The sequence below is a fragment of the Phaethon lepturus genome, unplaced genomic scaffold (assembly GCF_000687285.1).
Source record: "Phaethon lepturus isolate BGI_N335 unplaced genomic scaffold, ASM68728v1 scaffold10460, whole genome shotgun sequence".
Lineage (NCBI taxonomy): Eukaryota > Metazoa > Chordata > Aves > Phaethontiformes > Phaethontidae > Phaethon > Phaethon lepturus.
Genome location: NW_010511184.1, coordinates 27,221 through 43,700, shown reverse-complemented (window position 1 = coordinate 43,700; position 16,480 = coordinate 27,221). Strand labels below are relative to the sequence as shown.

General features: G+C 42.1%; 1 protein-coding gene across 1 annotated transcript in view; it reads right to left on the bottom strand.

Annotated features, from left to right (window-relative positions):
- Window positions 1–11,952: 11,952 nt before the first annotated feature.
- The window catches only part of LOC104617694 (tyrosine 3-monooxygenase-like), a 30,443-nt gene continuing 25,915 nt past the window's right edge, over window positions 11,953–16,480 (bottom strand). Inside the window, exons 11-12 of the mRNA XM_010283080.1 lie at window positions 13,751–13,884; window positions 11,953–12,112 (exon numbers count right to left, since the gene is read on the bottom strand). Of these exons, the coding sequence (XP_010281382.1) occupies window positions 11,953–12,112; window positions 13,751–13,884 (294 nt within the window). The remainder of the gene's footprint in view (window positions 12,113–13,750; window positions 13,885–16,480) is intronic.

Genomic DNA, 16,480 nt, shown 5'->3' with positions numbered 1-16,480 from the left:
CTCTTCCTACCCCTTCCTCTCCAGCAAAAATCACTACTTGATTAATTTATGTATCCCAGAGTTGAGCACAATTCACTGGGGGTAGGATGACAGCTCAAAGGGTTTGTATGAATGCTCTGATTTTATGTTGAACAAAAGATTGACTACTAAAAATCACTCGCAAACTGACTTTTATTTTGTGACCTGAGAGCGTGAAGAGGTTTTGAGGATGTATGAATCCTCATGAGGTGTTCATTAACTTGTAATAATTGTATGAAAAATTAAAAAATATTTTGTTATTAAGTAACTTTTAAATAGTGATCTCCATAACATTAATATGAAATACATATTTTAAAGGACATTTTACCTCATTTGATACAACAGCTTGAAAAATAAGAAACAAACCCTGCCAAGAGAGCTCATTCACTATGGGGAGCTACAGTCACAGGTCCATGATGAAAAGCATTCATGGACTTAACTCCAGTTTAACGTGTTCTGTCCCACTCCTGACCCTCTGCTGCAAGCACAATACCTTCTCGATGGTGGCAGCACCACTGTTCATGAGCCTGTGTTGTGAACTAGTCCTCTGAAATCTGCGTCAAAAAAGTGGTATGTGTAAGGGAGAGAAGAATAACATCGAAGTAGTTTCCTTATCTTTCATAGTCATACCGCTAGCTGTGGCGAGCAGCAATGAGCAGTGGGAAAGTGGGAGGAGGTTGTAGCTGGGACTGTCTGAAGCCAGTATTCTTGTTGCCAAAGGCAAAAACTATAACCTAAACCAGCTTTAGAAAAGAGCCTAAATATTTCACTGAAGAGATGGTCAGCATATGTTCCTACAAGCTGCTAGATATGGGTTCTGGTGGGTCTTGAGAGGACAAGTTCTACCACACCACACGCTGCAGCCAGAGCATCACTCAAGTGTGATTTTAGGGGCCGCTGCAGCCCAGCCAGTATCATCCCCCTTGAGCAGCATTTGATAATAGTTGGCCTCACCAGTTCTGGAAACAAGTCAAAATCTCAAGAGATTTTATCCCTATCTCATTCTTTCCAAATAGCCCTTTCGGGCATGGAGTAGATTTCTGTATCTTTTCTTTATTTTCACAAATATTTACTAACCTGGTGTATATGTCTTTGGCCTAATATATCACGCTGTTCTTTAATTAGAAATTTAACAACAGGAAGAAGATTGTCAACGTTTGTCCTGTAGTGGGACTCTGTCAGGTAACCGGGCGAAAGTGAGGTGGGCCACCATGTTTACATTAATGCTAATGCTGCGCTACCACCTTGTGGACAAAAGGTAAATAGCGCTGAGCTGTTCGACACGCAGGTACCCTGCCCGTATGACATCAGTACAGCGCTGGCTGGGACGGTGTGACTGCGGGCAGCCTAGCTGACAAGAACAGTACACTCTGAATCCTCCGGAACGAGCCAGTTCAAGATCTGGGCAGCCAACAGAAACCAAACAGACTGTGAAAATCTGCTGGAACTCTGAAGCGTGACAGCAGGTGAAGGGTGCCCCTGAAAGGGGTATGACAGTCTGATTCTCCTCTACGATATAGAAAGAAGCAAGTAGGAATGAAATCTTGTTCCTATGAACAGTACCAACGCCTTTATATAGGCAACTCCTCCGACCTGCCTGCTCTCAACTGCAACGCTCAGAGCTACCTACAGCTTCTTTGGCTGTCAGCTAGCTACCTACCCAACTGACAAGTCCTTTGGCAGTGTGTTACCTTGGAGTCCCAGCTCCTCCATGGTCTTGTCTCCACATTGCTGTGATTACAGCAGCGCTACTGCATTTCAATGCTGTGTTTCAGGGAAGAATAGAAATCAGAACACCACCTGAAAGTTCAGTTACTGAACATGTTATTAATAAAAATATTATTAGTAGCCTCTTCACCCCATCAAGATGAAGTGCCCTATGACACTTAGTCAATTCCAAGAGAAAAAGGTGTATTCAAAACCCTATCTTCCTTTTCCTTAAAACTGAAGGAATCCGCCTGCAGATCTGAAACTCTGCACGACCAAGAGGTTATGTGCTGTCTGATGTGCTTCCTCACACAAGAACTACATAACGATTTCAAAGACAAGTGTTACTCAGACATCTCAGTTACATGCCAAAATGACTGGCATGGTCTGATTTGGGTCTTAATGGCTGAAGACAAAAGTTTTTGAGGGACTGACTCTACTGTTAGTTAACAGGCTAGAGGTCCAGATTATACTGATGCCAAATTCTCTCTGTGGTCTGATTTGATACACAGAATCAAACTGAGGCTTTCCACATCTGGAGAACATGCCCAAAAAACACAGTTTATTTGATATTACAGAGCAAGCTTTCCTCAGTTACCCTTCTGTTAGAGTAGTTCTCTTCGCATGGAAAATTAGGTGTCCACTGGAGCAAGCACATGAGCACTAACATGACTACAGATTGCTTTAATAGTAGGCGTAAAATTGTTTCTGCTTTCTTTCTGTCTCACCTCCCTCATTCCCTACATTTTCATAAGACAATTTGAGCATTTTTTTCAAGGATCGCTTCTTCCAAGCTCAGGAATCGTCTATCCTGACATGCAGGAAGCCAAGGGAAGATGGCAGGAGGCCTGCATGGATGAAACAAGGAGCTCCAGACAAAACTCAAACATAAAAAAGAAACATGCAAGAGGTGGAATTAGTGTCAGATCTCCCACAAGGAATATAGAGACATTATATAATGCAGGGATGAGGTTAGCCAAAAAAGCCAAAGCCCAGCTGGAGTAGAATCTGGAGAGGAATGTAAAAGGAAACAGGAAGAGCTTCTACAAGCATATCTGCAACAAAAAACTGGGGAAATGTAGGCATGTTGCTGAATGGGGATATGGAAAAGGCTGAGGAACTCACTGCGTCATTGACTGGAGAAGTGTGACAATATGAATTTCGGGAAGCTCGGCAAAGTGCAGAATCCTGCACCTGAAGAGGATTAGCCCCATGCACTAAGTGCAGATTGGGGATCCACTTTCTGGAAAACAGCTTGGCAGAAAAGGCCAGCTGAACTGGGGGTTCTGGTGGACAACAAGTTGACTGTAAGCCAGGAATCTGGGCTTGAGGCAAAGATGGCTAACAGCATCATGGGCTGCATTAGGAATACTGTTGCAGGCAGATGGAGAAAGGTGTTCCTTCCTTTCTGCTCATTACTGGTGAAACCACATCTGGAGTGCTGCAGACAGTTGCTGGGCTCCCCAGTACAAGGACACGGACATACTGGAGCAAGTCTAATGAAGGACCATGAATGATTTAGGGGTTAGAGCATCTGACGTACAGGGAGACACTGAGAGAGCTGGGACTGTTCATCCTGGAAAAGACAATGCTCAGTGGGATCTTATGAATGTGTATAAATAACTGATGGGAAGAGTGAAGAAGACAGAGACAGACTTTGCCAGCAGTATCCAGTGAAAGGACAAGAAGCAATGGGCACAAATTGAAATACAGGGAATTTCATTTAAATGTAAAAAGTTTTTTTTGCTCTGAGAGTGGTCGAACACTAGAACAGGCTGCCCAGAGAGGTTGTGGAGTCTCTGTCCTTGGAGATACTGAAAATCTGACTGGACACATTACTGAGCAACCTGGTCCAGTTGACCCTGCTCTAAGATGTTGGACCAGACAATCTCCAGAGGTCCCTTCCAATCCCTGTGATTCTGTTCAGTAACATGTTCATTATTCCAGACACAGTTCTGATAGAAGCAATGCTCTTGCATACAACTTCTTGTTCATTTTTTGGCAGAGAGAGGAAAAACATTTCTATTGATTCTGAGAGTTTCAGGATAACATTCAGCCCACAGGTATTGTGGGACATGTATGAGTCCTCATGCCCTCTTCAGCACTTTTCCCTGCCTTAGGGATTCAAATGTCTGTTGCCCAAAGGAACTTATTGAAGGATCACAGCTCCCTTTGGGCCCCAGCTTCTGTCTTACAAGGAGACAGGAAAGACCAAAGTATATATATTATTTTTTGGTGTGGCAGAAGCACAGGATAAGCTTAGGGCATGAGGGGCAATAAATGCACTGCAGGTGCTCTTCCACTCCATCTCTGCAGAAGAGTGGTCTTTTAATTCAGGATTAGATCAGTCACCCCTTGCTCTGCCTCAGTCACAGCAAAATTGCTACACAGGATTACCGTGAATCTAGGACTGTCTCCCATTTATGCACATCTCTCGTCATTTTTCTCGTCTCTTCCACTGACCAATACTGTGAAATAACAGAGGTGTCATAGAAAAATGGGTTGTGTACCAAAAACCTTAATCTTAAAGATGTGTTAATTTCATTTACTGAGATCTTGCTAGTTAAAGATTTTCATGTCATCCTGAAAATAACAACTTCTTTACTGAGGGTGGAAGTCTGGTAATGTGACAGATGCTGAATCTATTTCTCTGGAGAGAAATTGCTAACAGAAGACTCTGTGATGGTGCTGTAGGTGGAATTCAGAGCAAAACAGTTCTTGCTGGTTTTTGTTGGTGTCCTCAGCTATGGGAGTACATTCTTTCTTACTTCTATGAGTTGGGTTCCTTAAGTAAAAAATTATTTCTCCTTGCTCCATTTCCTAAATGTTATCATTTATCTTACTCTGTCTTGCACACAAATATAAACAGGTTTCCATAATCTCAAAACTGATGTATTAGAAGGCTCAAAACCTGAACTTCCTTTCCTGAATTCTCAGGCAACATAGTGAGCCATGTAGCATAGCCTAAGATAGCTCTTCTGAAACTGGTGGAGTAATTTTATATCAGCTTAGGATACGGAACTAAGCCATGAGTGGGAATCATACTGGGCCCATCTGTTTTCTGTAATAACTTTTAGTTTCTTGAGCTGTTAGTGAGCACCTAAAGGCTTTAGTAAACTGCTGGAATGTGAAGAGCAATTTGCAGAAATTAATAAGGAAAATCTTTGTACCGCCTATCTTTGCCATTTCAGTACTAAAGAGTGAGGTGTTCTGTAGTTTTCTGCATAATGACATCATTACTTCTTTACTTCATGTTTTCAGTCTGATTCCTGGACAAATAGAGATGTCAAGGCAACAGGAAAGCGAATTTTCTTCACCCACTTGCTTTTTTATCTATCTTTAACTTCATTTAACCAAGTAAGATAGCAAAGCAGAAAGTAATGATATATCACAAAGTACTGAGAAAACATGCTTGAATAGTTTGCCCAGGCAATATCATCATAAAACCATTACCACACTAGTGATGGGATGGAATTTTTACCAAACTCTGTATGCAGTTGATAGCAGTATTGGATGATATATTTGTAATAGAAAGCCTGTTGTGGTAACATTTGACTTGTTTCCTGCCCAGGGATAAAGATTGATAATTGAAAGAAAGTTACAACAAGCAACAGTGACCAGCAAGTTTCATTTATGAAACTCCTTCCTCCTCAAGCTCCCTGCAGCTAACACAATTTTTCATAAAGGTGGCTAAAATTCAGATTTGGTTACAAAGCCTGCCTTTGTAGGACACTAGAGACAGAAGAAATCGAGTGAAATAATTTTGTTTACTCAGATTTAAACCAAGAAATATGAACTAACGCAAGAGTCAGAAACAAATTGAAATGTCTGAAGTACAAGACTTAAACGCTGTACAAAATTCATATCATCATCCAACACACATTCCATTTCTAACCCATCAGTTTTGGGATTCTTTCAGGAAATACTTAAAAACAGACCTTTTTTTTTTATGGGTTCTATTGAGAATGTTTCTAATGCTCTTGTACAAAACATAATGATGATCATCTGTGTCATCTTGTGAGATGTTCTTGAAAGACAGCATTTGTTAATTAACAAATTAATAGATACTTTCCTTCTACGAGTTCATTTTAATTGTCTATTTATGTCAGAGTATTTAAAGTGTGCCAGTCTACCACTTCAAGGAATGTTTCTATAATACTGATAGTTGAGGGGTTTTTCTCTGTCAGTAAATACAAGAGGAAAATACTAAACGCTGCACAGTGATATGACTGTAAGAGGATCCTTTATTTTTACTTCCACATTTCAGCTATTAGCCTGTTCAACAGAAATTTTGCTGCTGATCCGGAGTCTGTAAGTGGGATCAGTCAAACCAGATTTACTGAAGTCAACAGTGTATCCTGCTTTATGGCATGCCATGCTCAAACGCCGTGACTTCAGCGACAGCTGAAATAGGCCACGTAATTGTAAACTGTGTCCAATATTGTTACAAAGCAGCCAGATACTGAACTTCCAAACCAGAGGATTTTTCTAGTTACTGTACCTGACAGGTATTATGTGTTAGATTTTATATTTTTTAGTTTATGGTTAAATCTATCATGAGTAATTTTGTGAAAGATGTACCTTGAAGACTAACAGTACTGGTTGTGGATGGGAGCAGAGATTTGTTTTGGATACATCAAGAGGTAGCTGTCACCTGTTTTACCCAAATGTAACCATTTTGCCAGGTCTTAATTGCCATTGACAAGGGCCATGTTTAAGTATAAGAAGGTCTGTTTGTTGCACAAGTTTCACCCAAAACCCTGGGAAAATAATACTAAGCTTTCTCATGTTCGGTGATCTAATTTTCCCCATTTGCAAACACAAGTCAAAGGGATAAATAAATAACATTTTGAATAAAGGGAGAAAAGAAAACTCATGGCAAAATAGTTAAGCAGGGTGAAAACACCTAGCATACAGCTATAGCAATAACAGTTTCAGAGTCTTCTGCTGGCGAGGAAGTCCTTGGCCAGCTGCTCACTTTCCCCTCTAGTTTGCACTCAAAATTTAGGATCCTTGTGTCTTGCATGGCAGCAAGGCTTGGTCAGCTTCAGCTTTCCCACACACCATGTAAAAACCTCTTTCCCAAAGACCCCTTTTCTACTTTCTAACCTTTGTACCCCATGCTGAAACTAAATGTCTTGGATCAGGCCAACACTCCCCAAGCACAGTTAAAAAGTCTTAACTGACCCCGAGTCCTCTACACGCTCACAGGTCTGAACTTTCCTCCTTCATGCTAAAAAGCTCCCCTTTCAAACAGAAATGTTTCTCGAATGTAATGAAACAGCATATGCAAAACACACAGGTTTTAGGCCTATCTACCAGTCCTCTCCATTCCTTGTCCCTTTGCTCTGACAGCTGTCAGACAGACTCCTTTTCTAGTCTGACTTTCTTTCCCCTGAGGAATTCTTGTGGTGGGAGAGACTGCCAGAGATTTGCTTTCAGTTTGGGCCTCAGCCACCAGCGTTACCCAAAGCTAACGTATATTTAATAGGATACAGCCAGTAACCCTTTCTGCCAATCTCTGACCACGCGCCAGCTGGAGAATGCTGCAGAGTGATGTCCTCTAACCAAATCTCAAAGCCCACGTATAAACTCCTGATTAGAGGTGGGTAAGATCACTGGGGATGTATGTATATACACCTCTGTTTCTTTGCCAGCTGGAATTCCTCCATACTGTAGGGTATCTACTGAAGCAGGCTCCAGAGAACCTTCTGTTTTTGCAGTATGTGCAAAAAAAAAAAAAAAAAAGGCAAAGCTACCAGAGGGTTTTTCCTGGTAGCTTCATTTCCTGCCTCAAGCAGTCATGTAACACTTCTGCATGGTTAATTGATGGCCATGATTTACTGGGTAAGTTATGGCATTTCAGTGATGGATGTAAGGCGATCTTCATGTGTGTAGCTGTACATGGAACAATTTCATGTTTTAGGTTTCTTCAAGAATACACTATCATTTCCGTGGAATTTTGCTTTTTTTGCTTGCTTCTTCCATCATGGATCAGCAGAGATAAGGAAGACGGAGTGTGATGAAGATAAGGAAGATGGAGTGTGATGAAGTTTTCTTTCTTGGAAGGTCTCTTTTTTGTTTGGGGTTTTTTTTTTTTTTCTTTCTTCTGGTATTTCTTTAATGGGTTAAGTAAGGTTTACATTCACCATGTAGTATAAAGGTCAAAATGTTAAGGGAACCATAGGGAAGTGATTGAGAAGGTCTTTCCGAGGATGACAACTCTGCCTTGTAATACAATACTATTTCTCATGGGATTGGGTGGGAGGCCTGCCTAAATTTCCTCTTCCTGTCCTGCCAAATTCCCCAAATTGCATAACTGTGTATTCTCCTTACACAGTGGTACCCTTGGCATCCCTAATAAATCTGCAGGGAAGCAGTGAAGCAGCTGGAGGCTTGAGGGTGGACCAAAATTGGTAGAGGACAGACTTGGTTAGCCAAAAAACAAAACAAACCCAAACCCATGAACTGAATTTACTAACTCTCCCATGTATAACAGAACAACACAATACAGATTTAATAATATACACTATTTGTTCTAAATGCACTCCATCTAGGAAAAATAAGTTTATCAGGATAAGCAAAGGACCCATGGGGAGTTCATCAGTTCAGTTTCAAGTCACAAGATGTGTTTTACTTGGCTTTGGAGCCTTCTTGTGCAAGATTAATGTGAAACTGCTGAAATGCAAACTGACAAAAAGACATATTTTTACTGGTTGGTGCTTTTTCTTCTGTGCCATTATTTTCATCGGGAGGCCCCATCACTGTCTTCCCTATCACCCCTGCCTTAGACCGACACAAGTATGAGGTACTTCTTGGCTTCTGTGAGGAAATGAAAGAATGACTATTGGAAGAGCAGCACGACCAGTGTACCTCACAAGGATGTAACCCTGAAGGCTTTTGCTTTGTCACTACGCTGAATCAGAAGAGAAGAATTTGGACCTCCTTAGAGGGGAGTGTCAAACATGGCTATCCTGGGGTAGGTTTTGCCTGTAAGGAGGGACAGGTTTGCCTCCTTTGGAAAAATATTCACGGTTCTTAAAAGCTCAAGTAGTCAAATTCATTACTTTTGAAGCTTTGCTAAGCTTCGCTGGAGCCTGCCCTAGCCATGTATTCAGGCTGACTGTCATTAAGACAATAAAAAGCAAGTACACCGGCAGAAGTTTTGATAATCCTGCTCTTAGTGTCTGTGTACAGCACCTTAAATAGGCTCAGTACTGTTGCTGGGATTGCTTGAGAGATCGGGTACTACTCATCATGTGTAAGGGTGGGAGAATCTGGCTCCAAATGGTTTCTTTTTCTCTCCTTGCTACAGGAACTGGAAAAGACAAGGGTGTGTGGGCGGGCCTGGAGTCCCTCCAAGGAAAGTGTGAGGCCTTGGGCAAAACAAATCCATCAGGTCTCTCATTTCTTCCAAATATAGGTCTGTTCTGAGCAATAGCCAAACTCAAGTCCTAAACGCCACATTCAACCGATTCAGGGGGAATACATGAAAAAGACCCTATGGCCTACGGGGTCCATCTATAGAAAACATTTCGATAGCTCTTCCACTCTGGCATTATCTTCCACATAAAAAGAAAGAAAAAGAAAACACACAAAACTGGAGCACATGGTTCAGTTTTCACTGTAAAACAACCGATTGATGAAAATAATACTTCTGAAAACAATCTGTTGTGAGCTATCTAGCATTTTTGCCTATGCACCAATTGGCAGGAAGTAGACAGATAAATTATTACAATATGTAACAAAACAAATTTCTCTGAAGAGAAATTGTGTTTGTGTGTGTGTATGAGCAGGATAAGTAGAATTAAATCCATGAAAGCATGCTGAGAGCATCCATCACAGCAGAAATATACTGGAAGCAGAGGAACTCACTTCAGCTCTGTCCCTGTCTGAATCTCTAGCAAAACAGAGTTTATGATATGCAAGTGTTTTTGGAGAAGAAGAGAAAAATCCTGGACTTAAATAAAAAAGAAAGAACTTGTGATTTTCCTGCTGTTGAGAGGAAGGGGTCTCATATTCATTTTTGCCAAGATTTTTCCAAATTTTTCAGGCATCACCACATTTTAATAAAATGGGGAAGTTGCAGCATCTCCCCAGATCTTGAATACTCTATTACTGCCCATGGGAAAGTTTTCTGAAGTGCTTATAGACATGAAGATTTAAGAGGCAAAATCCCACTAACTTTCAATAAGACAGTTTCTTTACAGCCTGGCACATGGACAAATTATAGTGAGATAAGCTCTGTATGAAGTAACAGCATGTGAATCGCTCTGTTGTGACTTTCTGTGTACATGCTCCTATCCCACTGGGACCAGTTAAGACAGAGATGATGTCTCCTTGTCCACCAAGAGCCAAACCACCTCACATTTACCTCAGACTTCAGACCATGCACGCAGGCAATTAGTGGATAGCAGTGGATAAGCTTGCTGTCTGCCACGTGCTAAATATACTTTTGAAAAAATAAGCAGAGCTTCTAAGCTGCACAGGATAAATCTAAACAGACATTTGTGGATCACTGTCGCCGAGCTTGGGCCATGAGATCCACATTGCCCCGGCTTATGCCATACCTGTAACCTGCATCGAGCCCGTCTGTTTGCGCTGCTGCTAAGAGGAGAGGGAATCCTTCTAGGCATGAGCCTCTTCTTTTCCCGAACTAGTCTCTACTTGTGGATAGTAGAGGAAGGAAAGGGACACAAAGAGCATGAAAGTCTGGAAAAGGTAATTATGGGTTCGATTCTGGGAAACGTGACCTGCAGAGTATAGATAAATTTCAGACATGTCTCAGAGAGGGACTGGAGAGGGAATCACAGAATCACAGAATCACTAAGGTTGGAAAGGACCTTCAAGATCATCAAGTCCAACCATTAATCCAGCGTCACCATGTTCCCTAAACCATGTCCTGAAGCACCACATCCACACGTTTTTTGAACACTTCCAGAGATGGCAACTCCACCACCTCCCTGGGCAGCCTCTTCCAATGCCTGACCACCCTCTTGGTGAAGAAATTTTTCCTAATATCCAATCTAAACCTCCCCTGGTGCAACTTGAGGCCATTTCCTCTTGTCCTATCACTAGTTACTTGGGAGAAGAGACCAACACCCTCGTCACCACAACCCCCTTTCAGGTAGTTGTAGAGAGCGATAAGGTCTGCCCTCAGCCTCCTCTTCTCCAGACTGAACCCCCCCAGTTCCCTCAGCCGCTCTTCATTCAGCCCCCTCACCAGCTTCGTTGCCCTAAGGGAGGGAGGCAAGATGAGTTGGAGCACACATCTGATATTGTTTCCGTAGCAAGTTTACATGGCTGCTAGCAGTTGATCTTAGGTTTTACACTAGGTGTTCAATAGATTTTATTACTACAGTCATCATGACATCAATAAGAAACAAAGATTTTTAAAGGTCTCCAGGAGTATCTGAATCCCATGAAAAACCAATGGGACTCTATTTCTTGCAGGTTTCTTTGAAAAACCTTCCTTACACCCAAATTTCCTTCCCAGAATCCAAATTTCCCTTTCAAATTAAGAATCCTTGTATGTGACAAAGCCAGAGTATCATGGGCCTATTATTTTCTGCTTTTTTTTTTTAGCCAAGGGACAAATATTCTGTGATCTCAGTTGTGACAGGAAATTATTTAGCTGTATTTAAAGGCTACTGAATGAGACAAGTGTCTAAAAAATAAATAGTGCGTCGAAGTAAAGGGTTCCTCTTACAAACTCTTGCATTTGCACATTGTAAGGGAACCATTCATAGTTTGTGAGCACAATAGCTGATAGTAATTGCTAGCAGAAATGTGCTAGTTGCAAGAACTGTTAGCTGTAGGCAGCTAGCCAATCTAGAAGATCATTATCATGTAATTTAAGCAGCAAGTAAAAGACTGTCACTGAAGAGTTACAGTGCTATTTCATGACAGATAACTTGAAAAGGTGGCAAGTGAATTAAAAAAAAATTAGGGGTCCAATAGTAACAGATAAACACACTCTGAACAGCTGTAGCTCATATCACCTACCAAAAATTGGAGTAATTTGGTCTTGTTTGTCATTGAAACATACTCAATAGGAACTCATTAGTGTGGCTAAGCCAGCAGCCTAAATTACAGTGAAAAGATTAGCTTGACAGAGCTGTTTGTGGGTTAAAGATTTTTGCATGCAACTACAACTTCATCACTAAATCTTCAAGTGCTGGAACTGTCTAAAAGTATCTGCGCCAGGTGAGATGCACTGCTGTAGTTTTAGGAGAGGTTTTCAAGGGTCAAGCACAGGTTTTTCAGTTCCTTTTTCATTTGACAGAGTGCCCTCTTGACTTTCTGCGGTGTGTTCATAACCTCTATGCTGCTGGTGAATGGGTCATAGCGCAGAGAAAAAGGCTTCTTGATCTTCATCGCATAGTTTCTGTAGGAGAAGAACACACAGCTGCTAGCTCAGAAGCCATTTCCCTAAATGTAAAACCTGCAGGACCTAATTTCTCAGTATGTAGGCATGGACTTATCGGGGAGCAGAGGCTGATGTGACACCCTCCTCAGTGTTACTCCTTAACGTAGTCTGGTGCTGTATGTCCTCCCCATGGCTGAGCTACTTGCAGCCCAAAAGATCCGCAGTGCCTGCTTTTCAGCGTGGCTGGCTAAGACCCGGCTGTGCTCTTGCAGCTCTACGTTAACATAATTCAGAATTATTACAACCACAAGCTGAGGAATGCAGGAACACAGCATGTCTGCCACCTTCACTTCCAAGAAATAACCTGGAGTAGCTCTTCCTGAGTGAAACTCTAAAAACCTGTTGATACTAGGCATCCTGGGCTATTTTGCCATCTCTATCGGAAGAAAAAAACACGATTGCTTGCCATTTTTGACAATGTTTCCATTAAGTACATGCTGGTAGGAACCCCCTGTACTGATGCTGCCTTATGTTTTCCGTTCTGACAGATTCTTGTGCCTTTGGTTATTTTGAGCAGCTTTGGCTGCGCAACTATCTTGAAAAAAATGTACGGAAGAGCTTCAAGTCTGAGAATGGTGTATTCCTTGTCCTTGTAAGTTCTTTTCAGGTTTGCCTGAGTCAAATGCTCTTTAAAGTCCTCGCTCTTCTGCCAGTGAGTTCTCAGCCACATTTTTACACGGTGCCAAGATAATAATTTAATGTAAAACTTCAGATTTAAGATGGGGGGCTTAATTTTCCATTGCTATAACCCCAGCAGACAGTGCTTCTGGAGAAGAGGTGGAGGGAGTAGGGAAGAACTCTGGCCCAGGTTCTCTTCCTCTCATAAATACCTCATTTCAGCTCTTACATGCTCCCCAGTAGCTCCACAACCAGCCTCCTGCCTCCAGCCAGAATTGGTCATGTTATTCTAACTGTTGGAGATTAAGGTCAGAATTTAAACCCTGCTTACTTAAAAAAAATTTTTTTTTTTAAAAGTACTTATTGCATAACATAACACAGGCAAAAAAATGCATTTAGAAACACCTCAAGCTAATTTGAAATAATGTTATTTAGGTTGCAGTCAGCTACTTTGTGGAAATTAGATTGCCTGTGAATGCTGATTCTGCATTCTTGTGCAGATATAATCAGAGGAGAAAGGCAATCTTGTTTTTAAGCCCCCTGTTGATCCATGTTAATTCCTGAGTCTGCTATAAAATTTCTGTGTGACCTTGGGTAAATCAGTTCTTCACGACCTCTTATTTGTATGGACTAGCACAGACGCACCCTGACTGTGGGATCGTGCTCTACTCTCACTATCCAGCTACAGCATTGACCTCAAAGGTTGCCAAAATGAGGCATCGCTAAGATGAAACATGGGACAGGGCATCTCAACATATAGCTGTGATTTTCTATGAAGATTTTATCAGATGAACAATCTCATGCTTAACTTTGTTGTAAAAAAGCCACCATGCAGATGAAGTGAGATAGTGAAGCCAGTTTGCAGATTGTCGTGAGATAGCGTGGCACGGTTATTGCAGTAGGAGTAGACGTATTTCAGACAGGGATTCAAGCCGGTGTGCCCCTCTCAATGAAAATACCCACAAACACTTTACTTACTGAAGCTTGGCCTTGGCATCTTCCAAATTTTCTGCAATGAAATAGACAGGCTGGAAGGCTTGATCCTGATAGGGGTGAACTGCAGTCACGTCTGGATCAAAAGGCTTGTACTCCGGCTTGTTTGATAAAGCGTACTTTGTAATGGGAACAACACAGGTTAGAACAGGTGAATGAACATAGCAAGAATTAGTGCCTAATGGGCTGTGAAATGCTCTTTGTGGAATAGTTAAAGGTAGTATCAATTCCTGTTCTTTCACAGGTAAAATCTGCTTTTCATAATTAGCAGTTAATGAACCAAATAAAAGTAATTTTTAAAAAGAAGAAAAACCAAAAAAAAAAAAAAGAAATATATATTTCCTGTATTATAGTGATGTACGATTGGGTACCATAGCCACGTTCTCGAACAGGGAGGGGAAAGTCTATGCCACCCCCAAAATCTGAATATCTAGAAGAAAAAATAATATCATGCTGCTTTTTTCGACCAGTATCACAGAAGATTCACAGTACTGTGCAGCACTGTTTCAAAGTCGCCAGCCCATGTCACAAATCTCATATTTCCTCCTGCACTGAAGAACAGACAGATGCTCCTGGTATTTTCTGCACAGCTCCCATGCCAGTTAAGCATCCTAAAAGCTTCTCTGAAACCCAAGATACAATACTATACTCTATGTGTGCGTGTGTTTGTGTTTTGGGCCCACAGAGGATCTTCTCTACATTCTTCTCTGGTTCTTCTACATTTTCCCCTTAGGCAAACAGGAGGGTTATGGAAGCCATTCATATCCACACTGCAGTCCATAGGCACATCTATCATTTGTTTAGACATACTGGAGCTACCTTTAAACCAGCCAGAAGCAGAGCTGGTGGCAGTGTGGTTGCATAGGTATTGCTGTTGGTTGTTTAGTACCTGCACAGGGTCCTGGGAAGGCAGGGCAGCTCAAGTTCAAAGTGAGTTCCTGCACAGTTTGTCTGCTCGTGAAACCCAAGTGAGCTAGTTTAAAGCTAGTTTGGCTCCAATGCCCTTTGAACTGCACCGTAAATGTGCCTAAAAGCTGATTTGGCCTCCGGTCAACAAGGATGGTGAGTGCCATGGCCACTTTGACGAAGTGTCCTGGGTACAAACAAAAAGAAAAAAGGCAGCTCATCCCAGTCAACATCGAGACCTTTCTTTCTGCCTTCAGCCTGAACAGTGGGCCCCATCCATCTAGGGACAGTTCTTTCAACACCGACTCCTTTTTTGAGGTCTGTCTGTTTGTCTTTCTCTCTTCTTCACCAGTCTTCAGAAGGCTCCTTTCACTATTTCATGATCCAAAGTAAAGAACTGGTAAGAATAGGTGTCACGGCACAAGACTTTCAATTCAATCTGCTAACTGGAAAAATTCAGACAGTACCCTTAAACACATTTTTAGGTATTTCACTGAACTGAGCCTGAACTCTCCATCACTGGAGCCCTGCCTTAACCAGTAGGCCAATTTGCTGCAGAACTGGTGCAGAAATTAATACAGGGCCTTTTTTAAAAAAAGAAGAACAAGAATGTAAAATGCTAGAAGATGGTGTTTTTCCTGTTCTTCATTTGCAGTGTGTAATTGAAGAATAAACCTTGGAGAGCACTCACACAATCGAAGATGGATGGTATACACAAACATGAGGCCGCTCTTATAACCTTAAAAGCTCTGGGGACAAATGGGAAAAGATGTTAGAAACTCAAAATCTGACAGGGGTCCCTCTATGCCGTCAGTGTTGAAACAGAACTGATTTCAGTGGAAGTTCAGCTTGAATCCGGATGGCCTTAAAGGCCTCTACAAGTTAAGTACTTCTTGTGCTGCAAGAAAAGCATATGCAGCACTGAGTGCTGCCAGAAGTGTGGTATGAGCCATAAGATTTTACAGTACGTAGGACAGAGTCCAGCTGAGTGTTAACAAGAGAAGCATTTTGGATAATGTAGAACAGCTGACAGAATATAGTGAAATAAACAGTGCAATACTGAGGGCTGTTGGGGAGGAATTCTTACAGTTCAAAGGAGGCAAGGTTGGCCAGCAGTCAGACCCGTTACAACTGTTCACTTTAGAGTTGGGTATGGTTATCCTGTCCCTTCCGATACCTAGCTGCTGTCGCTAATGATTTGTTAGATATCATGGATTCAAGTGCAAGTCTCATGCAGAGGCCGGCCAGCTCTACCTCTAATCCTCTGCCTTTCCCCCAGGTTATGCCCTGAGTTTGGGCAGGATCAGCTCATCCACAGAGAATAACTGCCCGAAGCTGAGTGCAAACCGGTCAGTGGGTGCTGTGGAGAAGAGGAAAACATTTTGAAGATTTCATAGTCAGGATGTGGTTACCTGGGTTACAGTCACACACCCACAGTCAGTCCAGGCTGCAGTTCAGGGATGTTCCCAGGCTCCTTGCTGATACTAAGTTCTCACATAACATTAGCTGGACGTACTGCTGCTCACCCTCTCCAGCTGGTTAGATGCTATCTTCTTGCAGCCAGCCACCTAGCCTTAGTAACTCTTGCCTTTATTGTCTCCTCAGAGACCAGATCATCCTTCTATTCCTGGTTCAGAAGCCTTCAGTGATGAGGAAACCCCTCCTTTGCTGCCGCATGTCTCCCTGGTCACATGAGCTGCAGTGAGTCTGCCGGTGCCAAATATGCCGATCAGCTAAGTGATATGGAATCAAGTTCGGGGCCTCCATCCACAAGCCCACATCTGAGACGATACTGAGAAGACTGGCAGA